At 40.8% G+C, this 26405-nt stretch overlaps 1 protein-coding gene across 1 annotated transcript in view; it reads left to right on the forward strand.

The window, feature by feature from the left end:
• Positions 1-5518: 5518 nt before the first annotated feature.
• The window catches only part of gys2 (glycogen synthase 2), a 32744-nt gene continuing 11857 nt past the window's right edge, over positions 5519-26405 (forward strand). Inside the window, exons 1-13 of the mRNA XM_080754641.1 lie at positions 5519-5730; positions 7754-7935; positions 8927-9118; positions 10566-10751; positions 15116-15260; positions 15825-15942; positions 16414-16534; positions 17152-17258; positions 18147-18206; positions 18925-19003; positions 21686-21799; positions 23834-23960; positions 25087-25182. Coding sequence (XP_080610767.1) covers positions 5607-5730; positions 7754-7935; positions 8927-9118; positions 10566-10751; positions 15116-15260; positions 15825-15942; positions 16414-16534; positions 17152-17258; positions 18147-18206; positions 18925-19003; positions 21686-21799; positions 23834-23960; positions 25087-25182 — 1651 coding nt within the window. The 5' untranslated portion in view covers positions 5519-5606. The remainder of the gene's footprint in view (positions 5731-7753; positions 7936-8926; positions 9119-10565; positions 10752-15115; positions 15261-15824; positions 15943-16413; positions 16535-17151; positions 17259-18146; positions 18207-18924; positions 19004-21685; positions 21800-23833; positions 23961-25086; positions 25183-26405) is intronic.

Below are 26405 nucleotides of genomic sequence, written 5' to 3' on the forward strand. Positions count from 1 at the left end.
CGATCAGATCACTTATTCGTTACAGATTCATCAGTACAGCATTCATGGCACACAGGCTATAAATACAAAAGTTTTAATTCAGAGAAAACTTATCAAGTAAAAGTCTATTTGAATGACACATAATATAGAACAAACTCATCACAATTGCAGGCTATACTTGAAGTAGACTCAAAACACTGACAAGCCTATTTCAACATTTTAGACAATGATTTCCAGCTGGGAGGGGAAGAAGAAGGGACACCTTGGTTTAGGTTGGTACGTCCTCAAGTTCTCGCAGGTATAGTAAAATAGACAATAATCTACTGATCCTGGGCGTCGTGAAGCTGCCTTTGTAAAGGTAGCTGCTGTATCGCTTGCCAAAGCGGAGCCCGAATGGGTTGTAGTTGAATTTACTCCGCCGGTCGTTGCATAGAAGATGCCGTTGTTCTTCGTTTTCCCTCAAAGACAGGCACAGACTGGAGTCCTCCGGGAAGACATCTGTCCTGACAGCTCTTCTCTGATGCGACTCCGAGAGCTCCGGGAAGCTGGCTGGCCATCGTCCTGCACGGGGAAACAAAATGTAACTAAATTAATGTAATTAATTGTTAAATCAACTACAGTAAATGTGAATTTAACTCTGTGAGTGTACAAAATGCAAAAGGTCAATTCGGTTACTTTTGTACACTGCCACGAGTAGACTAATAAGCTACAGCCTACAGGTGGTTAAATGAACACAGGTTTTTAGGATAATCGATTATCGAAATAAACCTGAATTTCAGTTACAGTCTGTAAAAAGAAAGAAAGGAAGAAGAAAGAAAGCATAGGTTACAATCTGATGATGTTGTTTATAAAGCCAATGAATTCCTTTATTTGTGTTATCAGATATTTTGTAAATATAGGCATAGTCTATTATTTATTGACTGATTGCTGTTTTTCTTTCCTGACAGATATATAGGCCAATAGGTGTAATATGTAGCCTTGATATTGGTAATGTAATTCAAGTAAAACTACAGCCTTTGAAAAAATACATTAAAATACATTAAAATAGTTGTTGTCCAAAAGTCCATTGCTATGCCATATTTCTCAGATGGCAATCATGGCAGTGAAGGATAATACTAATAATAGCCTAATAATAATACTTTAATGATTACATTTGATTCAAGCAACCCTTTGTGGTTGTCTTTTTTAATCACATTTGTGAAAACATCATTGGAGGCTGTGAGTGAAATATCATTTCCAATGATATTTTCAGCCAGAGGCGTAATTTCAGAAAGAAATAGGTGGTGGCAAAAAATAAGTTACCAAGAAGTTACCACTTAAGCCCCATTTCTAAAATAGCAAAAATAGTGGATCTAACTTTTAGATCCACTATTTTCACAATTTGTTTGGTAGTCTAAAGGGAAAAGAGAACATGTTTGAAAAAGTTAATTCCCAAAATAAAGATGCCATATTGAAAGTGGTTAATAAATGAATGGTACAATATGCATAAAATAATTGAATTTGAGGTTAAATGTGAACACTAGGGGGTGGCCATTGCCATCCCCTGGTGCCCCAAATGACGCCCCTGCTTTCAGCTCTTCTTGAAGACTCACCGGCAGCAGCATGTGTCCACTGTGAAGACTGAGATTCAAACCCGTGCAGAGAGGCTCCCGACGACCCGTCCAGACCGACAACCACGCACACCACCACGAGTGCCAAAGTTCTCATTTTGCGTTTATATAAAAATCCAAATCAAACCAATAATGTTTAAATGTGCGACTGTTTAAAGATCATCTAACACACCAAGCCGGTGTAGAAAGAAAACCAGGCCAAATGTGTTGTTTACAAGCGCTTTTTATATATTCCCCACTAGTGTGACCTGTTGGTCATTCATGATGCGCGTGGGGTGACAGCGAATAGGGATAGCCGCGGGGTGACAAATTGCGGAGCTGTCCACGACGTGCGGTGCTGAAATGCATTATTCATTAGTAATGCTTTCTCGGAAATGTTGTCACTCACCTCGCTGCTGAAAGCATGTCGGCCACCAGAAGAAAACAATCGCTAGCTTTGGCCTACTTTACACCCAGGGCCAGGCCATTACCATGTTGTTGGATAATGGAATCATGCACTGGCAACGAAGTAGCCTACATTTACTTGAGTAGGCTACTGTATTTGAGTAGGCTACTTCTTCGGAGTATTTTTGGTATTTGAGTTTTTGGATAGTTACACTCTAAAGAAGTGCTGGGTTATTTCTATAAACACATTGCTGGGTTGATTTAGCTGGTTCATAATTCTGGTTTTTCTTCTTGTTTGGGTACTGTGGCCTACTCGTGGGTTGTTCATGCTGGGTCAAAGGCTTATTGGGGCGTCAATTGCACCTGCCATTTTTTTTTTTTTTTCTTTTTTCTTTTTTTTCTTTTCTTTTTTACCAGAGGTTGCTTTATTAATTTTCCTGCTTCTGAATTCTGGATTCATCTTTTTTTGTCACTTTTCACATCAAAACACAAGGTATGTAACCTACATTTTATCACTATATTTTACAAGAAACCTATATTTATATTACATTTATAAATTCTGTTACCCTTTTCCATTATTTTGGAGTGGTGCTCCTGTAAGGAAAAGAGCCTTGCCTTACCAACACTCATAAAGAAGTTTAGTATTGTTATTATAGTATTGTATATTTAAATGTTTTTGATTAATTTACTTGAGTAGGCTACTGTATTTGAGTAGGCTACTTTTCTGAGTACAATTTGGTATTTGAGTTTTTGGATACTTAATCACTTTTGGATTCTCACTCACTCAACTCCACTCAATTTCAAAGACATATTGTACTTTTGACTCCACAGGAATTAACCTCTTAAGCTCTATTTAGTGATAGCAGATCTACATTACAACTAAGCGGAAGTGAGCTTCTGCCCATTTAATACAAATCTGACTGAGCAACTTTCACTTCAGGCTAATAGTCCTATTTGACCAGGCTATATATAGAGAGAGCCTATCTATAGAGAGGAGAAGCTGAGTTAAAAATGTAGATTGGTACTTCTAGGATCAAGGGGAAACCAAAACTTGAAAAAAGGAGATATCAGAGCACTCAAAAAGTTTAAGCCAACATGTTCCGACCAGCAACTGGTCTTCCATCAGGGAAAGTATGAGACTGACAAACAAACACAGGCCCATAAATAATAAATCAGAACACGTGAGAGGTGTGGAAGCACCATCAGTGTACCAAACACAGAACTGCACCACACTGATTGGGACATGAGAATAACACAGGAGCAATGCAGGAACAATCAATCAATACACATTTTAAAGAGGCTATATTAAGAGAAAGAAAAATGCATACAAATATAAAGCAAAATATCAAGAGAAAATAATTACAGAGAATGTGGTAAGTAAGGAAAATAAAGTAGGCTATGTAACTGCAAAAAATAAGAAAAAAAAGAACTAAAGAAAACATAACTTCGATATCCTCAGTTAGACCTGGAGGACTGAGTGTGTAATGCAATCCATTTATAGACCTGTGTTTGTTTGTCAGTCACATACTTGCCCTGATGACGACCAGTTGCTGGTCAAAACATGTTGTCTTTTTGTATATAACCATGCCAAGTATGTTGATTTTATGCCCTCTCCTCCTCATATTTTTTTTCTCCTTTTTTCAGGAGTATCGAATTCTGTATGGGATCAAGTGATGAACAATGAAGAAATTCAACAACAATGGATGCTGCACACACCTTCATTCTTGGAATCCTCCCTTTGCTTTTCCTGTGAAAAGCTTCCATTAATGAACCTAAACATGCTCCAATTAAGATCCAACTTCATCTTTATGATGTAGCGTATGTTGGTGATTCTCAATGTTTTTCATTTCAAGGACCCCCAGTTTAATATGCATTATGCACCAGACGTATTTTTTTTTTACAAAGCCAAGTCATCAAAACCACTCTCATCTAGCCCTGTTCAAAAGCTCCCTCAAAACCCACCTCTTCACTCACATCCCCCACCTACTTCTAATCCCCCTTTTTGCCTTTTCATTTTAATGTTTTTGTTTGCTTGTGTTTGTTTTTTGTTTATTAAATCAGGGTCTGTGGCCTACAGTATTGCATATGAAACTGGAGTTTCTTCAAATTGAAAAGGTTTGAGAACTGTTAGTGACATAGAGAGTTATTTGGTTATGTATTTAATGTCAACCCTCACCTCTCAACTGTTAATGAGCTATTAATGAATATCAATTTAGGTCAGTATACAGTGGTTAACAATAGGTATAGAGATTGTGGGGCGCCTGGCAGCATTTCTTTATTTGAGCGTGATCATCAAAGAAAGGTTGTTTGATATCGTCATGGGAGGAGGAAGCCAACATGGAATAAAATGTGATTTGGTCAGAAGGGAATCTACATCTGAGTGCCTCTAACAAGCACTATTGTTGCTGAAGGGCAGAAACCTTGCAGAAACCGATCAGATCAGATTTACTTTTCAGTAAATCTGATCTGAAAATGTTTAAATCTGATCTATAAGCTCACATTGCATCGTGACATGTAGTGAGCTTGTATATCCGTTATTTTTGCTACTTTCGTGTGATACTATTGTAATGACTAGGGCATTCATTTATGAAAAAATTATAAAAATTTGAAATATTAAGATATAAGGTTACTGACTATATCTAAATTGTTTATAATTTTTTTGTCAATGATTTCCCTTGTGCCGACAGGCCCTAAGGTCACAAGCATTTTGCAATATGTCTACACAGTGTCGTTTACCAATGTGCTCTCCCAACCGTGAGCACGAGCGGCTCTCCCAAATCCCTTTCACCTCGACCTCTTTGGACTTCAGTCTGGTGCCATCAGAGCGTGCATGAACGACCCCTCCTGCCTTCCTACCGTACACCATCTTTGGCACATAGTAGGCGGAGTGGATCCCCAGTCGCGTCCCCCACCAGCAGGGGCGTCACAAGGGGTAGGAAAGTGGGACTGAGTTACTAGGGCCCAAGGTGGTGGAGGGGCCTTAATTCTTTTATATCCTTTGCTATTGAAAAATAGCAGATATACAAGCTCACAGCGCGGCACCGAGTGCCGCGCTGCGAGCTTGTAGATCTGCTATTTTTGAAAAGTCGTGAAAATGTGTGCAAATCTTTGAATATATGTATTTTTTAAGCGAACATTTGTAACTCAAATTTTGCTTCTGGGGGGTCCCTCGAACTAAATATTTTGAGATGGGGGTCCGTGGCCAAATACATATCATTTTGGGGGTCCTTCACATGAAAAGGTTTGAGCTCCACTGACATCGAAACATAGATTTTTCAAAAAACCTTAGAAGGATTTGAAATATTCAAAGAGTTTCATGATTTTTCAAAAATAGCAGATCTACAAGTTCGCAGCTTGTATATCTGCTCTTTTTCAATAGTTAAAGCACAGGGGCCCCACAGAGAATCCTTGTACCCGGGGCCCAGAATTTGGTGCGACACCCCTGCCCACCAGCCCCAAACCTCACTGTCTCCTATAGTGTTCCTCCCCCTAGGACCAATCCTGAGCCGCCCAAATCCTGTCATCTGTTTGTTAGGTTTTTTTACCACAGCCCCAGGGCCCTTTTTAAAAAGCTTTTGCTGGACAATAGGATCATCTGAGTTGTGCTCTGGGACCTGCTGCCAACGTCTCAAGATGCCCCTGTCCCGTTCCTTATCCATGACCTCACTGAGTGGGGTGCTGCCTCAGTGGGAGGAGGACGAGCTGCCTGTCGACGACCTGTTGCTTTTTGAGGTGGCCTGGGAGGTCACCAACAAAGGTAAGCTTTCCTTTATTATTTATACCCGTGGTTCTCAAAGTGGGCTCCGTCCAGGGACCCCCCAGGTGTCCTTGAGGGGATCCCCAGCCAAATAGTTGACAATCAAGATCCAAATATATAGACCCTTAAGAGTCTGTAAGTCTGAGAGTGCACAAACATAATTTATGCACTCTCAAAGTTAAATTAACGCTGAATATTTTACAATGTAGATTGGGGAAGTCAAATGAGAATCTGTGGCCCAAAATGCATATCAAACTGGGGGTCCTTACACTCCACTGATCTATACCATTCCAGGATGCATGGGCTACTGTTTTTTTTTTGTTTCGGTGTAGGAGACTCAGAGTTGACATCCAAATGATGACATTTTGGGGGGTTTCCTTGCAAGGGGCTTATGAAATGTGAACGTGCTTTCCATGCAGTGGCTTTTCACTCAGCGGTTTGCATTTGTTCTTAAACCAAACACATAACGGCAATGAAGAGCAACAGTTAGCCACCTCTCAACGGAATGCATGACCTGGTGGCTTGTGACCATGCGGGGCCTTGCATGTTTATTCTATAGTATAATATAGTGTAGTAGTGTAGTATAATAGTGGCATAGCCTATGTTTCCGTGCACACTGATGTTAGACTTTGCAACATGAAAGTTAGGGATGTTTAAGCACTGCTGGTTTATAGGTTGACACACATTGTTTTTGTGCAATGCTGTGAGTCTTTGCCCCTAAATGAGTAAATATTGAAATGCAAGGTATATGGTGCCATCTGAAGAGTTAAATATTAAGCTAAAGATAAGTAGGCCTACTGGACCTGGATAGTATTAGTCATATCTACTTATTCATATACTAATAAGTGGCATGCTTTATCAATAATTACAATAATAATAATCATATTCGTATTATATACTGTACATGCTTGCAAGGTGAACAAATTGCAGCCCATCAGAAAGAGGCCAGTTTGGTTGAAGTTTGGTACTGGAATCCAATTATGTGGACCTTGTACATCTTCAGAATGTATTTACATGCACAGCGTGGACCAACAGAAAAGTCTTTTCAATATCCCCTTCTTCCATCTAATGTTCTAGCATTCCATTTGCACACATAGAAAACAGGTTCTCTTGACTCTGTAGTGTGCACACATTGATAAAACGGACACTATGATTGTTCTATGTCGTCACTGGTTGTGTACAGGCCCAGAGCTTATCTGTTTCTCTGGTTGTTTGCTCTTGGCTTCAACTATTACAACTACGTCAGTGCCACTCTGATGCAGTTTAGATGTCACATACAGTACGTTTTTGTGACTGTGATCATCCTCAAATATTTGTCTTCCTTTGGCCAAATATGAGAATTGTTAGAATGCTTTCCACGTGTTTTGGCTACAGTTACAACATCACTATACAGTCTAAACACGTGTCTGTGTTTGTATACGAAAGAGTATCACAAACTACACAAAATGTAGTAGCAAAGTACTGCATGCCTCCTAAACAAGGAATGGATATAAATGAATACACAAATATGTACACATAGGCTATACTATACAAACGACAGTACTGGGATATTGGAATAAAAAGAGTTGCAGTACTCAGCATTAATTTATCCAGGGGCCCCCCAGCTAAATGATTGACAGTTAGGAACCAAACGGACCCAGAGAGTGTGCAAATGGAACCAAATGGACCCATAATGAACACAGGGGATTTATTATTATTATTATTCTGTGATATGAACACTTGAGTTACTAGTTACTTTGAAGATATACATTACAATATCACAAAACATACATTAACACTTTAGCCCTATTTTATACCTAGGCTATTTGAAAATAGCCGATCAATACAGATCTGCTATTTTCAAACATTTAGTACTTTTACTTTTGGTACTTTAAGTACATTTTGGTGCCAACACTTTCATATTTTACTGAAGTACATTTTGAATTCCGGACTTTTACATGTAACGAAGTGTATATAGTGCAGTATTGATACTTTTACTTGAGTCAAATATGTGAGTACTATTTCCACCACTGGTGTGTTTCAGTTGGGGGAATCTACACGGTGATACAGACCAAGGCCAAGATAACAGTGGATGAATGGGGGGAGAACTTCTACATGATGGGGCCGTACTTTGAGCACAACTTCCAGACCCAGGTGGAGGGCTGTGAGCCCCCCAACCCTGCCATCAGAAAGGCCATGGACGCCCTCATCAACAACGGATGCCAGGTATTGTACTGTATGTGTGCATGTGTAGCAGAGAGCCCAAAAGTTTAATCGTCTAAGGGTGGATTCCCTCTAGGCCAGGGGTCTTCAAAGTTTTCAGGCCAAGGACCCCTTAGTTGAGAGAGAGATGAAGCAGGGACCCCCACAACATCTTCATAGATTCCATATAGTTTCATCTTTTGACTGCACAATCCTCAGTGTATTTTGGAATGAGGTCAATTTGTTTTTTTTTTCAGATATTTAACCACTTGAACCGTCAATACTTAAACTTCACCTTTCACTCTGTACTTAGTCTGCTCTTTTTTCCCTCTACACCAAAGCTCTTTGCCGAAAATAGCCAATCTACAAGCTCAAAACGCCTCGCAGCGCGAGGGGTTGTGTAATAATAATAATAATACATAAGTAAAATGTAAATTGTGATAATGGGGATCTATGAGGCATTGTAAGAATATTGTGTTGACACATACAATGAATGCTTGTCAAAAAAAATAAACAAATGTAAAAATCTTCAGAGATTACAGGTCTGTTTGTGCAACAGTCAGTGATATCCACTAGATGGCGGGGATGTACTATAAACCTATATTGACAATAGGCTCTATGCTGGCTCTGTCTTCAGGTGTTACCTATGATATACTAATTAAGGTTGTGTGTTCCATTCTGGTCAGAGTCCGGGTGCTAGTATTGTGCATGTTGGCTCATATTATTGGACAGGCTCTGCTGCACTAAATGGAAAACAGAGCCTTATATTAATTAGTATCATACTGTAGAACGCCAGCCAACAGATAGCACGAAGCTCAATTTAGCCACAAGATGGCAGCCACGAACCATTGAGAGATTTTGTCAAAAGTTTTCCATAACTGAATTACTGAACCGCATGTTTTGGACATTTAACAGAAGCAAGTAAAAAAGACAATAGTCCTGTCGAATGGATAACAGTAGTAAAGAGTATAACAGTAGTAAAGAGTCTACTGAAAGGTTTTTCTTTGTGTTGCAGGTCCATTGTGGCCGCTGGCTGATTGAAGGCAGTCCCTATGTGATTCTGTTTGATATTGGCTCAGCAGCCTGGAACCTGGACCGCTGGAAAGGGGACCTGTGGGACACGTGTGGCATCGGACTGCCTGTCCACGACCGAGAGGCCAGCGACTCACTCATTCTGGGTTCCCTGGTGGCTTGGTTCTTCAAAGAGGTAATCTGTTCGTTATTTCAGGCTCTATACTGCCTTCATAGTGCCTTTCATCAGTGGTTCTCAAACCTTTTTCATGTCAAGGACCCCCACATTGACACTTATTAGTCCACGGACCAACAGCTGAAAAGATATGCCAGGGACCCCCATATAAGATAAGATTAGTTGGTTAAACAAGGTGTTAACCAAAAATTATAATTAAGGTTTTGCTCCATTCAGAGTCTGCTCTGCTATCTTCTAGACCAGTGGTTCTCAAAGTGGGGTCCAGGGACGAGGAACCCTGAGGGTCCCTCGTCCCTGGAGGGTCCATTTGGAACCACCCTCACAGGTCTATAACTATGAAAGTGTAAAAATTGAACCAAATGGACCTGTAATCCATTGGTTCCATTTGTAGCCTACACTCTCAGTTTCAGTGCCGCTGTTTTTAGTACCTATAATAACCTATAACTGATTGATTGAATACTTTGACAGCTTGCAAAGAAGGTACAGTTGTACAGATTTATACAAAAGGATGCTAAAAGGATAACCCAAAAAAGCCCAGGGCTTATTTCCGTTGAGGTCCCTTGTTAGTGTGGTTGCCCGTAGGGCAACAAACTGTAGTTCTGGGTAAACTTTATTTTCACTAGATAAACTTTTCCGCTGCCATTGGAAATTGATGGAAACCAGATGCAATTGGAAATTGAAGGAAAAACATTTGAGGAGTGGTGCTAGCTTGAGTATTGGTTGAGCTTCATATGACAGTTGCTGCACAATATAGTCATGGCAACCACACTTGCAATTTCCGTTGAGGTCCCTTGTATTCAATTCATTGCCGAGACATCCCTATACCTAACCCTTACCCTAACCCTAACCTCTATGGAAGTGCTGCCACTCCGACAATAAGAAGTCATTGTCGGAATGGCAACATGTCGGAATGGAGTGCAGTCACCTCACCAGATATAGTACTTTATTTTCAGTTCACTCTGAAATTTGAAATTGACACAGCAGCCATGTATGAAAACATATATACAAACATTTGACATAAACAACAAATGAATGAAAACAGGATTACATACAGTACATACATAAGGATAGTACAGACAAGAGCAATGTCCACTGCCTAGCCTATCTCTGGCCAAACTCCTGATTAAGCCTTACATGAATAAAATATACAACTTTGAGAGACACTGATTTAGACGAAGCTTGTTTCCACTTAAATCTAGGTGAGCTTGTAGATCTGCTATTTTCAAAAGATTTGTATACATTTGAAAACTTGTGAAATGAGACATTCTGCATAATGAGTAACCTACTTTCTAATTCTGTATATTTTTGACACCAATACTTTTGCATATTTAATTCCTGCATTGCAGTATTTCTAGATTGCTGTATTGGTACTTTTAGTAAAGCAAATGAGTACATTTCCCACCACTGCGTGTAATGGTCATGTCATCAGTCTTATCATCTGTTCCAGTTAACGGACCAGCTCGGGGACAGTCCCAACGTCATTGGTCACTTCCACGAGTGGCAGGCGGGTGCAGGGCTCATTTTCTGCAGGTCCCGGAAGATCCCCATCGCCACGGTGTTCACCACCCACGCCACCCTGCTGGGACGCTACCTCTGTGCCGGGAACGTCGACTTCTACAACAACCTGGACAAGGTGAGGAATTCACCCTTTGTTAGCCTCCTGGTTGGTCCCTGACTGACCAACCAGCAGGCTCTATCTGCCTTGTCCCGCCCTGGTTCCGCCTTTTTTATGTTGAATTAGCTAAAACATAATTTTTGGAGAAATAAAAACATTTAAAAACATGCTGATTCACTATGCTGCCACTGAGCAGCTCCAATTGACTGAAACAAAGTTTGAAATTAGAATTGAGCCCACAGAATAACAATATGAAGCAACTGAATTAACATGGCAGTGGATGGAATGTCCCACTGAATGTCCCACCAAGACACAGCAACCAATGGGTGTGGAGAGGGGCAGGACAATGGGCGGGACTTGACAAAGGGTGAATTGGGTTGCTTTATAGGACAGTGGTTCTCAAACCTTTTTGTGTCAAGGACCCCTAAATTGACACTATTAGCCCGTGGACCCTCATTTGAAAAGATATGCCAGGGACCCTCATAAGAGATTTTACAGCTCTAGCAGTGATTTTCAGGGACCCCCAGTTTGACATGCATTAGGCTACGGACCCCCATTTAATGGCATTTCTATCTCTGGGACCTCAATTTATATAGTAAAATCAATGTTAAGTTAACTCAGAGTGTACAAATGGAACCAAATACAGACCCATAAGGGTCTATTTGGTTCCTATACTACTAGTAAGACGCCTCAGGGCGACATGCGACCTCACCCTAAAGTCCATATATGGGCATTCCCAGAAACAAAACCCTTTTATGCCCATATATGGAGATTTCTGATGTCATCAATCCCAGGCCCTAACTGGCCCAAGAGCCTGCTTACTCTGATTTACACCCTACCTTCCCTGAAAACGTTAATATTAAGTCCATATATGTATATGGATATATATTAATAAAGGATAAAATAAATAAAATGTCCATATACAGTATGGGCATTCCCAGATGATGCCCTGTTAGAGTACCCCCTTATGCCCATATATGGCGATCCCCAGGCATCAAACCCAGGCCATAACTCGCTAAGGCCCTGCTTGGCTTTACTAATTAACATACGTTTTATGCCCATATATGGAGATCCCTGTCCCAATGTCATCAATATTAAGGACATATCTGGGAATGCCCATATTTGGTAATGCCCATATATTGGCATGTTTTGACATAACATTGTTGACTATCATGCAGGGGTCTCCATATGGGTAATATATATACGATATATATCACTGGCCAGATGGCCAAGAATTGGCGCGACCTCGCCCACCTCGCCCTTACTAGTACATTTACCCAAATTATGCACACACACACACACACACACACACACACACACACACACACACACACACACACACACACACACACACACACACACACACACACACAGACTGCATCCTTGCTAACGCACTTTGCGCGATAACGCTATATTACACCTGGCTGTAGGCTACATTTTGATAATGTTGACATTTACGAGATAGATCTGCTTGAAGAAAGACCGATCAACAAATCCACCGTGGGCGTACTGTAGATAGCTAAGTTAAGCCATGAATAGGTACAACAGAATTGAATAACTCACTGGTTACAAGCCAACTAGTAGTTGCTAAGCATCTTGTATGGACTTAATGCTGTAACTTGGGACTGAACTTCGGTTCATCTGGTGCAACCTTACACAGGTCCTTTTCACCAAGAATAGAGCGTGGTCAAAACCTCATTAACAGTAAAGTGTTGCATTAGGAAGGTTCGGTCAGCAGGGACGTGCTGGGCCCCTGATTCAGCCCGGGAAAAAGAGTTGGAGAGGCCCTCATTGCGCGCTATAGAGAGAGATCTCTCTCTATAGCGCTGCTGCTACTCAAAGATTTGTGGCAAAGTGACAAGCCAGTGGGCCAATTACATTTAGTCGTTGTCGGGTGGAAACCTTGTATGTCTAAAACCGTTTGTTTTGTATTTATCATTTTAAAAATGATTTAAACTAGTGAAAACAGCCGATCTACAAGCACACAACGCCTCGCACCGTGAGGTGTTGTGTGCTTGTAGATCTGCTGTTTTCACTACTTTTGTGCAACGACCTTGTATGATGAAGCAGGGCTTTGCTTTGCGATAAAATCTACATATTTGAAACTTGGAGATATGAGGTTTCTGCCCGACAGTGACGATTTACTTTGTTGGCCGCCCAGCCCCCAAAATGGAACGAAGGCAGTCATTTTATTTTTTATTTTTTCCTAATGGCCGGCCTGGACCGGCCGGGAATGAACCGGCCGTTCGGGAGTTGTCCCGCTTTTCCCAATGGCCAGCACGACCCTGTCGGTCAGTCTTTTCCATATTTTCAGTTTGTAATTGGACCTCATCCGTTCATAGCCTAAAGGTTGCATCTAAAGGTTACACACTGACTGGATGAATGATTGGCAGCCGCCTTGCTGCGTGATGCTGGACGTAGGTGTGTAACAAGCACCCGCGAGTCCAGGTTAATCGATTCCATCTTGTTTTATTTATTCACACTGGTGTGTCATTGCAATTCGAGTTCAATTTCGTCATTGTCGGGCAGAAACCTTGTATGTCCAAAGCGGTAACTTGAAAATTGAAATGGGGAAAAAATTACCTCTATTCCAATGGATCCACTGTAGTTATTATTTGGTCTCAAACTCCTGTTAATACCTTTCATTGGCTAAATAGGTCAAAGTTTAGCTGTATGCTTATACATAATAGCATGCATGTGGCACGGGTTTAGCATCTCACTTAGTGTATTATTCTAGTTTCTGATTTTTTTTTCCCCCCTTTTTATCGTAATTAGGCGTTATGCTAATTCCCAATTTTCCCCAAACGTGTAGTTCCTGTCACTCCTAACCCCTACCATGTTGTTCATGTGGAAGGGTGTACAACACCAGTGTTTCTCAAACATTTTCACATTAACGATCCGCAAAATTAACATGTCTATTTGGCCGCAGATCCCCATCTGAAAATATGTTGTACCAGGGACCCCCCAAACTTTGGCCACATGCCTATCTAATTACTGATTATTAGTTTGTTAGTTTTATTATTATTATGTATTTGTATGACTTACAGTATACGGTATGTTAAACAGCAGCAAATTGTTTCAGGTCAGCTAGAACTACACAGCTTTAGTCACTCAAAAGGATCAATGGTGTCAAAGAGCATTACATCAATTACTACATGCCAGTATGGATTTCTGGATTTAACATGATAGCTGTTGATTGCATATAGACTCTCAGGCGTGGAGCGTCAGGGTAGGCTGGGTAGGAGGCCGCTTACGGGCCCGGGACTCCATGGTGCCCGGCCATCAGATCACATTGACCTTTATTTTATTAGGATTTAGACGCATTATTCGTACATTAGACGTACAAATGGAACCAAATGGACCCTAACGGGTTAATTTGGTTCTATTTGTATACTGTCAGAGTTAAGGGGAGACCTTGAAATGTGAAAGTCTGAGAAACACTGCTTTACCTTATCTCCAAATGTATTTTGGGTAAAATCGTCAATTATTGCGGCTTGCCTACCGGCCCGGTTTTGATTTGTTACGCTACTGTATACCCCAGAAGTAAAGATTTAATAAAAAAAAAAATATATATATATATATATATATATATATATATATATATATATATATATATATATACACACACACACACACTGAAAGATTTGCACAAATGTTCACGATTTTTAAATAGCCAAATTATAAAATAATGGTTGTAGTGGTTGAAGTGACACAGATGCTTTCCTGGTTTTAATGGGTTAAAGATGGGGTGCCGGGATTCCCCCCCCCCCCCCAAAAAAAAACATGATCATCAGGTATTATGATTATACCAGGAGAAGATTTATTTCAAAAAAGTGTACAGAAAGTGTTAAAATTATGTTTTTATGTGGCCACACCCACCTGTTCATTAAGTATGCCTGGTTTTCAGGGGGTGGTGACCCAGCTGAGGTTAGCCACACCCACAGCTGTTGCTGAATGGTAAAAAGGGAAGGGCACAATTGCAAATCGGTACACAATATGTCTACACTCATGTCATCAACATGGATCTCTCCCATATAGCGCCACCATCAGACCGATTTTTTTCAAACACCTTTTTGAACACTGCTCCTATACATTTTGCTCTCAAATCACGCTGCGCCCTGACGGTCGCTTATCTCCCGATTAGGGAGTCTTACTGGTATTATGATGACATTATATTGGTGTATTTCAATTGGGCCTTTTGACTCGGAGGCTTTCGGCTTTCAGGAAGAAACCAAAAATACTCAGGGAAGACATATTTGCATATTATAACCATTAGAGTAATGTTAACTCCATAGACACATACAAAACAGAAAAGGTACACAACTACAGCGCCACCTCCTTAAAGCGCTTTGATTTGATGGCTGACGTTGTGTGTGTCGCAGTTCAACGTTGACAAGGAAGCAGGGGAGAGGCAGATCTACCATCGCTACTGTCTGGAGCGAGCAGCGGTCCACTGTGCACACGTCTTCACCACCGTGTCCCAGATCACTGCCGTGGAGGCCACACACATGCTGCACAGGAAGGCAGGTGAGGTGGGGAACCATCTGAGACAGGACAGGACACAATTAAAACCAGTGTTTCTCAACCTTTTTAGACCGCTACTCCCCCAAAATAATCAAATTTGAACGGGGGGAGAACCACTGATATAGAGCAGTGGTTCTCAACCTTTTCAGGCCGCGACCCCCAAAATATTCACATTTGAACTGGGGACCCCCCCCACCCTGACGAGCACTAAGAGTTGAGGCATTACATTTTGTATAACACGGTTCTATTGTGAACATAGCAGATCTACATGCTCACAGCATGTAGATCGGCTATTTTCACAATTTCTGCCTCTAATATTTGAAAATGTTTAATTTGTCATTTTAGAGGTATTAAAAAATCCTTAAATTGTCACTTTAGGAATGTGCATATACCCTCTATACACTTAATCTTTATGTTGGTTTGTTTACTATTGAGTGGACCCCCCAAAAATAATTTGGGGACCCCCCCACAGGTTGAGAACCACTGATATAGAGTACACAATGTGACATTGTAACCATTCCACTACACTGTCATTAAGTATGTTCCCTGGCTGTGTTAATGCTCCAGATGTAGTCACCCCCAACGGGCTGAACGTGAAGAAGTTCTCCGCTGTGCATGAGTTCCAGAACCTCCACTGCACCAACAAGTCCCACATCCAGGAGTTTATCAGAGGCCACTTCTACGGGTCAGTGGGGCTTATGCTGTATACAGTATACAGTTGTACATTAACCAATTAAGCCCTATCTTACACTTTTGCTATTCGGAAATAGAACAGCTATTTTCCAAAGATTTTGACATATTTTGAAAAGCTTTGAAAAAACGTGATATGGGACATTCTGTATAATGAGTACTTTTACTTGCCAATAATTTGGGGGCCCACTTGTAATATCCTAACGGCAATTGGGAATTGTTGATCTAACTATTGATACATTAAGTGAGCTTATCTGTCTCAAATCTTTTTTACATTACTCCTACAGATTTTGTCCAAACATCACATACATTAGCTCTATAGTCATGTCATCAAGACGGACATATCCAATTATTCTTTCTTATATTTCATCCTGATTGGCCAAGATTGACTTCTATTACCTTTGTCTGGCGGAGAGTCCTTATTCTCTTTTTAATCTCTCACTGGTGACTGATGACTGTCCTGTAGCCACCTGGACTTTGACCTGGAGAAAACCCTCTACTTCTTCATCGCTGGACGTTATGAGTTCTCCAACAAGGGAGCTGATCTATTCCTAGAGTCATTGTCCAGACTGGACTACCTGCTGAGGGTAAGAAGAACCCTGGCTTTAGGGGTCATCAACATATCCGTACATGGACAAATGTGTCGGTGGCAAAGACTTGTCCTCGTCCGCGACAAATTTTAGATTTTCTGTTTTACACACAATTATAATGATCTTATTAGATTATAATCCCCAATTACTGAATGTCAAAGTCTCCAGGTTTTCTATGAGTCTATACTATGAGTCCACTAGTGGTTCTCAAACGTTTTATTTGCAAGGACCCCCATAACTCTGAGAGTGTACAAATGGAACCAACTGGACCCCATTTGTACACTGCCATAGTTAGTTACAGACCTGTTTTGGTCATTCAGGGCAATCTCTTTATGTGTTTCTATTAATGTTATTGTCCACTCATTTTGTATGCGGGCTACATTATGGACTAGTGCTAATGTGAATTTTAAGAATGTCTACAAATTTTTGGTTTACAAAAGAATGGCTTCTAAAACAATTTCTGGTGTTATTTTTTTTATATCTGGAAGGCATCTATTAAATCTATAAAAATGTAGGACAGATGGCCTACTGTATACAGTATAAGAATTTCAGTTTGCACTGTAAGCCTATATCACATCTGCACTCGTTTCTCTGTCTGCCTCTCTCTCTTTCAGGTGCATAGGAATGATGTGACGGTCGTAGTATTCTTCATCATGCCTGCAAAAACCAACAACTTCAATGTGGAGACGCTGAAGGGACAGGCTGTACGCAAACAACTGTGGTATGCTAACTGTTAAAGCCACAAAGCCACGGGACTGCTTGGTATCAGATTTCGATCAAATTATGTCCGTGCAAGCAAAGGCTTGGTCTTGTCTGTGGCAAATGTTAGATTTTCAGTTTTACACTCCATTATAATATTCTTATTTTGATCATAATACCCAATTACTGAATGTCAAGTGTCCAGGCTTTCTCAGAAATATGTATGACACTGATATATATGACACATTAGTCCACTAGTACTAGTTGTTCTCAAATGCTTTATTTCAAGGACCCCCATAACTTTGAAAGTCTTCTGATAGAAACACTTTTAGATGAACTGTAACATGTTTACAGTTTACAGTTTAGGCAAAGCGACTTACAATAAGCAGGTAATACATCAATATAATAAGCAAGATAATATGTCAGTACATCAACAACAATACAACAAATGCATAGGAATATCAATCTAGAAAATAATAAAATAATAACATACAGTAGGTAGACCACGCACCTAATCAGTAAAAAACTTTTCTAAAACCTAAAAATGCTATCTAGCTTCATGTGTGGTCATCGAGGGAAGGGGAGTGTTACAGTAGTGCTATGGGTTTAGGTGGAGTCTGAAGAGGTAAGTCTTCAGTCCACGGCGGAAGTTAGGGAGTGAGTCTGTAGTGCATCTGTCTTCTAAGTGCGACAGGGAGTTTATTCCACAGTTTGGGGGCCAGGAGGGCAAATTGTCTAGGACGAGTGGATTTTTGTCCTGGGTTTTTTAGCGAGGGTTCTGTTGTATGTTTTAGGCAGAGCTAGACAGACTTGAAATAGACACGTTTTTAAGCACTAGTAAAGCTCATACTGTATCTTATAGTATGGTATTCATCTTATATGAAGTAAATTCTCTTTCTGTCACCCACAGTGATACGGCTCACACTGTGAAGGATAAGTTTGGGAAAAGGCTGTATGATGCATTGTTAAAGTAAGTATATAAATATATACAGTATCATTGTAATCAAATTCACTGTCTGATCCCTGGTGCTTAGTAGAGCCCCCTAGCGTCTGCAGCTAGGTAGAGCAACAATAAAGTGTCAACATGACAAATATTCCTATTCCAAATAGACCTCAGTAACCAAACTAGAAATCTATTAAAGCCTCCAACGTGTAATCCAATAGCAAGCAACACGCATCAGAATCAGAAGGAGAAAAAAGAAAAGAAAAATAAATATGTAAAAGAAAAGAAAACCAAGAAAACCAAGAAAACTTGGGAGAATATCTGTTTCCATTATGACAGATTGAAAATAATGTATATGTTTAACCACTTGAACCCCAGTACTCCTATATTCTGCAAGCTCACGTTGTGAGCCTGTAGATCTGCTATTTTTGGCGAAGATATTTAGTGTAGATTGAAAAAGAACACGCCAAGTACAGTGCAAGTAATACGTATATAGGGTCCATATCACTTCAGTTTAATCACTTCGACTCTAAGTGATTAAACTGAAGTGGTATTGATGAATTCTAAATATTATCAAAGTATCCCATCTGGACTTGCGTCACGGCACCCACTTTGAGAAACCCTGCTGTAAATACACAAAGGAAAAGTAGTCCACATCCAACTTTGACAAATACTGTAATAGCATAAATATAGGTGTGGTCTCTACTGTATTACTGTATGCATTATTTGTCCTGCATGTCTTCAGAGGAGAAATCCCTGATATGAACACCATTCTGGACCGAGATGATTTCACCATTATGAAAAGAGCCATCTATGCCACTCAGGTACTGGACAACACTACTACTATGAACCACAGAAAACAGACAAGAATGAACTGGGCTGCAAAGGTCAAAAATGACTGGGAAATTAGGGAATATGTAGCTGTGTCCTCCTTAAAAATGGGAATGAGATAAGGCTGGTATCAATTAGTCACAATAGTTATTATTTTGCCTTTAGGTCTACTGTATTTACAGTAGGCCTATCTGTTGAGTTTTTCACTACTCCTCTAATACTTTGATGCTCAACATGACAATAAATTCAGTAGTCTTAGAAATGAGCTACAGTATACAGTACGTACTATTATCACAGTGATACACTGATAATAGTAGGCTATGTAGTAGGCTACATTTTCAAAGTAAATATAATGTATTTTAATAGTTAACTTATTTTGGGGACAATTCACATAAAAAAAAAACAATACTGTAGGTGTTACTCTTGTGGCCTTTGTTTGGTTAGAACTTATAATGCACATTGATTCACATTGTTGGCTCGGTGTTGGAAGTTCTGATGATGACAGCCCCCTTCAGACAGTTTTGCATTAAAAAACATTCTAATCACAGGAAGTTTTGGGATAGCTACTTACTACATGTGTGAGAGAACTGCAGAATACATCAACTTCATTACATGCTAAAAAGAAACAAATCACATTAACGTGCTGCATTTATCGATTGTGTAGATTGAGGATAACCGATCTGCAGTTGTAGATTAATGGTCAATGAAATGGAACGAGGAAAACAATATCCCAAATCGAGAAGAGGCCTCTGGCACATACTCACACATAATCAGGTCCTATTTTTGTGAATGGAGAGCGACCGAGAATCAATGCACTGTAGGATCAATGTGGCTCTTCAGTGGTGATAAATTGTGAATGGGACGATGGGGGGTTTCCCCCTTGAATGGACGTCAGAGATGTGACCGGGCTCAGGGTGAGTTATTTAACGTCTTCAGCACCAGACCGCGGGTCAATAGATTGGGAGAAGTTGTTGGGAGTGATGTATGCACTCTTGTGTTTAATAGCAGCTTCACGAGACGAAACGGCCGCTCTCAGTTAAATGAATTTATGCAGACGCCAATATTTCAGAGGTCGGAAATGGAAGGCTGAGTGATATTGACCAAGGAGCAGGCACGTGCACACATAGACATCAAAGGGGGCTTGAGCCCCTGCCCTTTTATCCGTCTGTAAAAAGTGCCCTCTCCAGACCATGAATGCAGTTTTTACTATGGTGAAAGAAATGCTAATGCCATGCCATACCTGAAGGCAGCATTCAAGAGAAATGCCTTGTCCAAACTCTCCTGAACTTGAACGCAGCATCTTATGTTGAAAGAATTGCCCTTTCTGTGTAGAAATCCAAGCCGTTACCTCATCTCTTGTGTTGAATTGATTATGGTTAGTTCAGAGTGGTATAACGCACCGGAAATAGCCAACCTCCAAGCCCACAACGCGTCGCAGCGGAGGTCTGCTATTTTCGATATTTCCACCAAAGGCCGTTTTAGAAATTTCAGCCCCTGCCTCTCTAACATTCTCTGCACGTCCCTGCCAACAAGCGTGTAGGGGAGAGAGAAAATGGTGGGCAGGGTTCCACGGTCTGATTGGTGATTGGTGGGGAAAAGCTCAAAGCTATTTTTATCCCCCTCTTTGTCTTTTACCCCCCCCCCCCCTTATTTCTATTTCCATTAGTGTCTCCCGCTGAAAAGCCTTGTTTATTTCACACGCCGTTTAATGACCAATAGGAAATTGCACTCACCCCGCAAAGTTCTTCCTCACATTACAACTGCAGTGACAAATGGCTTGTCTACTGTCAGAGGACGCATCGTATGAAAAACTTTCAGCTACTTTCACCCTGGCGTCCCTATTCTGGGCATTGTAGGAGTCACTTCTTTTTTTAAATGTTCCTAAAATAGTGGCAAATATCGACTCTTAAAACTCATGACAGGTTGTGAGCTTGTAGAGCGGTTATTTTCGCGCAACATTGTCATACAGCAAAGTATAAAATAGGGCTTAAGTGGTTAGAGACTGTAACAGTACAGTGGAAACAGGCTTTGTGGTGATAGCGATTCCATACACGCATTTGAAAAAACAAAAGCAGTGTTTGTTGGCTTGACTTGTGAGTACTGGGTCTGCTTAGGGGCGGCCAAATGTCTGCCACGGTGAATCGAGTGAGGCTGAAGTTCACGTCTGACACTAACATATATTTTGACAAAATTGCATGAGATTTAATACTCGAGAACTCCATTACAGCAGAAGAGGGATTGGAAGGGTGAGAAACCAATCAGATATCATTAGATCATTGGTTGTAGGTTACATCACAGATGAAAGGTTGTTAGTCATGGATCAGTGGCTGAAGGATTCATTACATTGTTTGGTTTGAGCTTTAGGTAAATGCAGTGGTGATCTGGCCATGGCTTAGTGGAAAGGCTGTCGTAGAATTGGCAAGGTTGTATGTTTGAAACTCTACGTTGTGTCCTACTCCATCTTTTTTAAATATTTAAATTAACACTCAGGATCGTATTTTAGCCTTGTAAACCAGAATTCGAATCAGAAGGCAGGAGGAGTATGGTTTACTAGGCTAATTGTATGTATTGTGCATGGGCCCAGGGACCACTTTTAAACTGACTTGTCTCTCTTTCTCTTTACCACTTCTCCAATTCTCTGTGTCTCTCTCACGCACGCTCGCACGCACACACAGAGACACAGTCTTCCTCCAGTGACCACTCATAACATGTTGGAGGACTCGACCGACCCCATCCTGGCCAATGTGCGACGCATCGGCCTCTTCAATGCCAAGGTGGACCGGGTTAAGGTACGTTGGCCTCTTCAACGCCAAGACGAACCGTGTTAAGGTTCATCTGATTGTTTAGTTTTGATCTAGTTTTAGTCGACTAAATATCATAAGATTTTAGCCGACTAAATCTACAGTTGATTTTGTAGACAATTTCATTTTGCCGGGCCTTGTTGGTGTCATAATGCCTGGTTGCGTGCTGAAAATAGCAATGGAGCGTTTTTTTTTTTTTGCAGAAATCCTCTACTGGCATGAAACCGCTCCATTCTCATTGAAATGCATTGGCGGAATGGGGAATCCACCCTCATTGGTACTTTGGTGTGGGTGCAGCCTAACAAGAGTATTTCTGCATTGCAGTATCAATACTTTTACTAAAACATTTGAGTACTTTTTCTACCACTGATGGTGACAGCCCTGTGCAGGGGTGTCTCACCAAATTCTGGGCCCTGGGTACTTTAACTATTGAAAAATAGCAGATGTACAAGCTCACTGCGCGGCACTGAGTGCCGTGCTGCGAGTTGTAGATCTGCTATTTTGGAAAAATCTTGAAAATATGTGCAAGTCTTTGAATATTTCAAATCCTTCTAAAGTTTAAAAAAAACCTATGTTTCTATGTCAGTGGTGCTCAAATCTTTTCATGTCAAGGATCCCCAAAATGATATGTATTTGGCCACGGACCTAGCCTAGTTCCAGACCCTGAATCGCTAGCCACACCCCTTGATGTTACAGGGGTCTAGAATTCCTCTCATTAAAGGACCTACACCATGAATTTTCACTTTTTCTATTTTAAAACCTTTTTTTGGGGTCCCACTGGCACCTTCTATCCTCACAAAGTCCTATTTCTGTACATTGTGTCTTTCTCTGGTTTTGGGAAGACAGAGATGAATAGCTTTCCACAGGTTCTCAGAACAGTGCTGTTCTGAGAGTTGATCCGTGTGACGTCACACGGATTCCCGTTTTTTTTTTCAGAGTCAAAAAAATTTTTTTTTTTTCAAAACTTTTTTTTTTCCAAAACATCAAAAAAAAAAATTTTTTTCAAAAAACTTTTTTTTTTCAAAAACTTTTTTTTCAATTTTTTTTTTTCAAAAATGTTTTTTTTCAAAACTTAAAAAAAAAATGTTTTTTCAAAAAACTTTTTTTTTTCAAAAACTTTTTTCAAAAAACTTTTTTTTTTTTCAAAAACTTTTTTTTCAAAAAAACTTTTTTTTTCAAAAACTTTTTTTTTCAAAAAAAAATTTCTTTTTCAAAAAACTTCTTTTTTTTCTGGAAAAACCCCACTAGATGCGCCCCTGAGCAAACAGAGGCCGTTTTGGTATTGCAGCTGGAGAGCCTCATTATAGTAGATAGATACTACTAGATATAGTAGTTTTTTGAGGGTTAAAACCTGTCTAAGACTCAATTTTGAGCATATATTTATACAAAAAATATAGTTTTAAAAGCATGGTGTAGGCCCTTTAAAGAGGCCTGCCTCGTTCGAAAATCCGTACGGCGAATCAGCGTTGTGAATCAGCGTCTTGTGATCAGCGTGGGTGTTGGTTTCCCAGAACTCATGTGCGTTTCCAAGTAAACCGTACCGCGCATCGCGTCGCGGTAAAAGGCGATAAAATGCGATCGTATCGATCTCGCTATGAAGCACCAGTTGCAGGCATGTTATGTTGTGTTTGATTACTAGTTCGTAGTGCTCCTATTCTGCCTGTTTCTTTGGTTAGCAAGTAGCACTAGCAAGCAACAGGCTAGCCACTAGCCAGCCACACATAACAACACTACGTCATGTGTTGGTCAGATGGTGAACCAATCACACAAGACTGCCTCTTTTTGGCAACGCCCATCCCAGCAATCGCCCTGGGCGGGAGCGACCTCAGACTGAATAATGGAGTGAAACGAAATGTCAATTCAGGCTGAGTGTCAGGCTACCACGGACCATCTTCTCAAAATATTTAGTTCCAGGGACCTCCCAGAAGCAAACTTGTATATCTGCTATTTTTCAATAGCTAAAGTATAAAATAATGAAGGCCCCTCCACCTTGGGCCCCCTGTGTGCCCCCTCCTCTTGTAGATCATCTTCCACCCTGAGTTCCTATCCTCCACCAGTCCCCTGCTGCCCATGGACTACGACGACTTTGTCCGCGGCTGCCATCTGGGAGTGTTCCCCTCCTACTATGAGCCATGGGGATACACACCAGGTTGATGGTTTACACACACACACACACACACGTTTGTATGCATCCATTATGGGGACCTGCGCGGGTTTGCATCGATTATGGGGACACCACTTTCCTGTGGTCCCACAGGCCTGAAAAACTGACTTGAAGCCAACGTCATTGTATGCAAATATCGGACCTGTGATTGGCTAGTAGTGTGTGAATCTCTCATTCTCCCATTCTCTCACACACTCACACAAAAACTGCAGGGAAAAAAAAATGTTTTTGGGGGGGTCCCCACTCTGTTAACACACCTGTCATATGACATGAAAACGCGAATTATGGGACTTGCTTAAAAAAAGCACCAGACACTCAGCAACACTGCCCCCTATCTCCCTGAATGATAATAATTATGGGGACCTACGATTTTGTCCCCACTGTGTCAGACGTCCCCAGCATGTGAGTGTGTGAACATGCGTATGGTCCCCATAAGTATAGCTAGACAAACGCACACACACACACACACACACACACACACACACACACACACACACACACACACACACACACACACACACACACACACACATACAGGCAGTGGTGGAAAAAGTACTCACATGTTTTACTTAAGTAAAAGTACAATACTGCAATGTAGAAATACTTTTTACAACTTAGGGTGCCCTCACACCAAACTACCTATGAGAGTGGAATCCGCGTTCCGCCAATGCATTTTTTTTTTTTTTTAAAGATTTGTTTTTGGGCTTTTTATGCCTTTATTCGATAGGACAGTAGACTGACAGGAAATGGGGAGAGAGACGGGGAATGACATGTGGCAAAGGTCGTCCGGATCGGGAATCGAACCGGCGACGCCAGCAGGCATCATAGCCTAGTATATGGTACGCGCCTTGACCACCAGGCCAGCGGGCACCCCTGCCGCCAATGCATTTCAATGAGAGGGGAGCGTTTTTGCAGAAATCCTCTGCTGGCATGAAACCACTTCACTCTCATTGAAATGCATTGGCGGAACGCGGATTCCACTCTCATAGGTACTTTGGTGTGAGGGCACCCTTAGTCCGGAATTCAAAATGTACTTGAGTAAAAGCACACTGATTTATCTTTGTCTCTTGTACATACAATCAATGTAGCTTTTACTGTGTTTCTTTCCCAGGTGAATGCACAGTGATGGGCATTCCCAGTGTCACCACCAACCTCTCAGGATTCGGCTGCTTTATGGAGGAGCATGTATCAGATCCCAGTGCTTATGGTACAGTATGTGCATGGACAGACAGACAGACAGACAGACAGACAGACAGACAGACAGACAGACAGACAGACAGACAGACAGACAGACAGACAGACAGTCTCTCTCTCTTCTCTGTTAGATAATATATTGTTAGTTTACTTGGTATCCTAGTTTCTTGAGGCAATACACCGTCTCTGCATTCTACGAACGTGATTATTTACCTTGCATAAGTCATTCTGTATAAAAGTGTCTACTAAATGTCTAAAATTGCTGCTTTCACTGTCACCATTGAACTCGATGTCCGCTATTTCACTGTGTACACTGTACAGCATATCAGTGTTGATCGTCGACTAAAACTATGACGAAAAGATTCTGTTAGTGTGGTATGTGGCCGATGTGGCCTCCATATATGGGCATTCCCATATGAAGTCCTGTTAGATATGGGCTTAATATTGATGACATCAGGGAACTCCATATATGAGCATAAAAGGGATTCTGTTAGTGTGACATCACAGTGATGTCAGAGCATGATGTCAGATTGGCAAACCCATAGACCGTAAAAAAGTGTACACGTCCAGATGGACGGAGTCAGCATGTGCCGTTTCACATACTAAACTGCGTCCTTCAGTCGCAATAAAAACTAAGCTATGATGACTAAAACTAAGACTAAATATATTGACAATTGACAATTTCATCAACAAATACAAAACTAGACTAAAATGTTAGGGCTAGTGGATCCTGTAGATCTAAAAGACAAGTAATTTTATGTTTGCTTGTGCTCCACTGTTCTGCTCTGAAAATAGCAGATCTACAAGCTCACAACGTGTCGCAGTAGATCGGCTATTTTCAGCATTCAACCAAGTGTAAAATCAGCCATTACAACGCCATCGAAATACATTTTAGTCGACTAAATCAGCTGTAGATTGAACATTTCAGATGACTTAAATATGACTAAAACTAAAAAAGATTTTATTAAAAAAACTATGACTAAAACTAATTTAAATTTGCTGTCCAAAATCAACACTGGTGTATATTCCCACTTGTCATGATACTGCTCTCTTCCGCTCTGGCCAGCAGGCACGTGCACACATAGACATCAAAGGGGGCTTGAGCCCCTGCCCTTTTATGCGTCTGTAAAAAGTGCCCTCTCCAGACCATGAATTACTATGGTGAAAGAAATGCAAATGCCCTCTTTCCATGTCATACTTGAAGGCAGCATTCGAGAGAATTGCCTTGTCCAAACT

Source organism: Nannobrachium achirus, assembly GCF_963921795.1.
Source record: "Nannobrachium achirus genome assembly, chromosome: 23".
NCBI classification, from domain to species: domain Eukaryota; kingdom Metazoa; phylum Chordata; class Actinopteri; order Myctophiformes; family Myctophidae; genus Nannobrachium; species Nannobrachium achirus.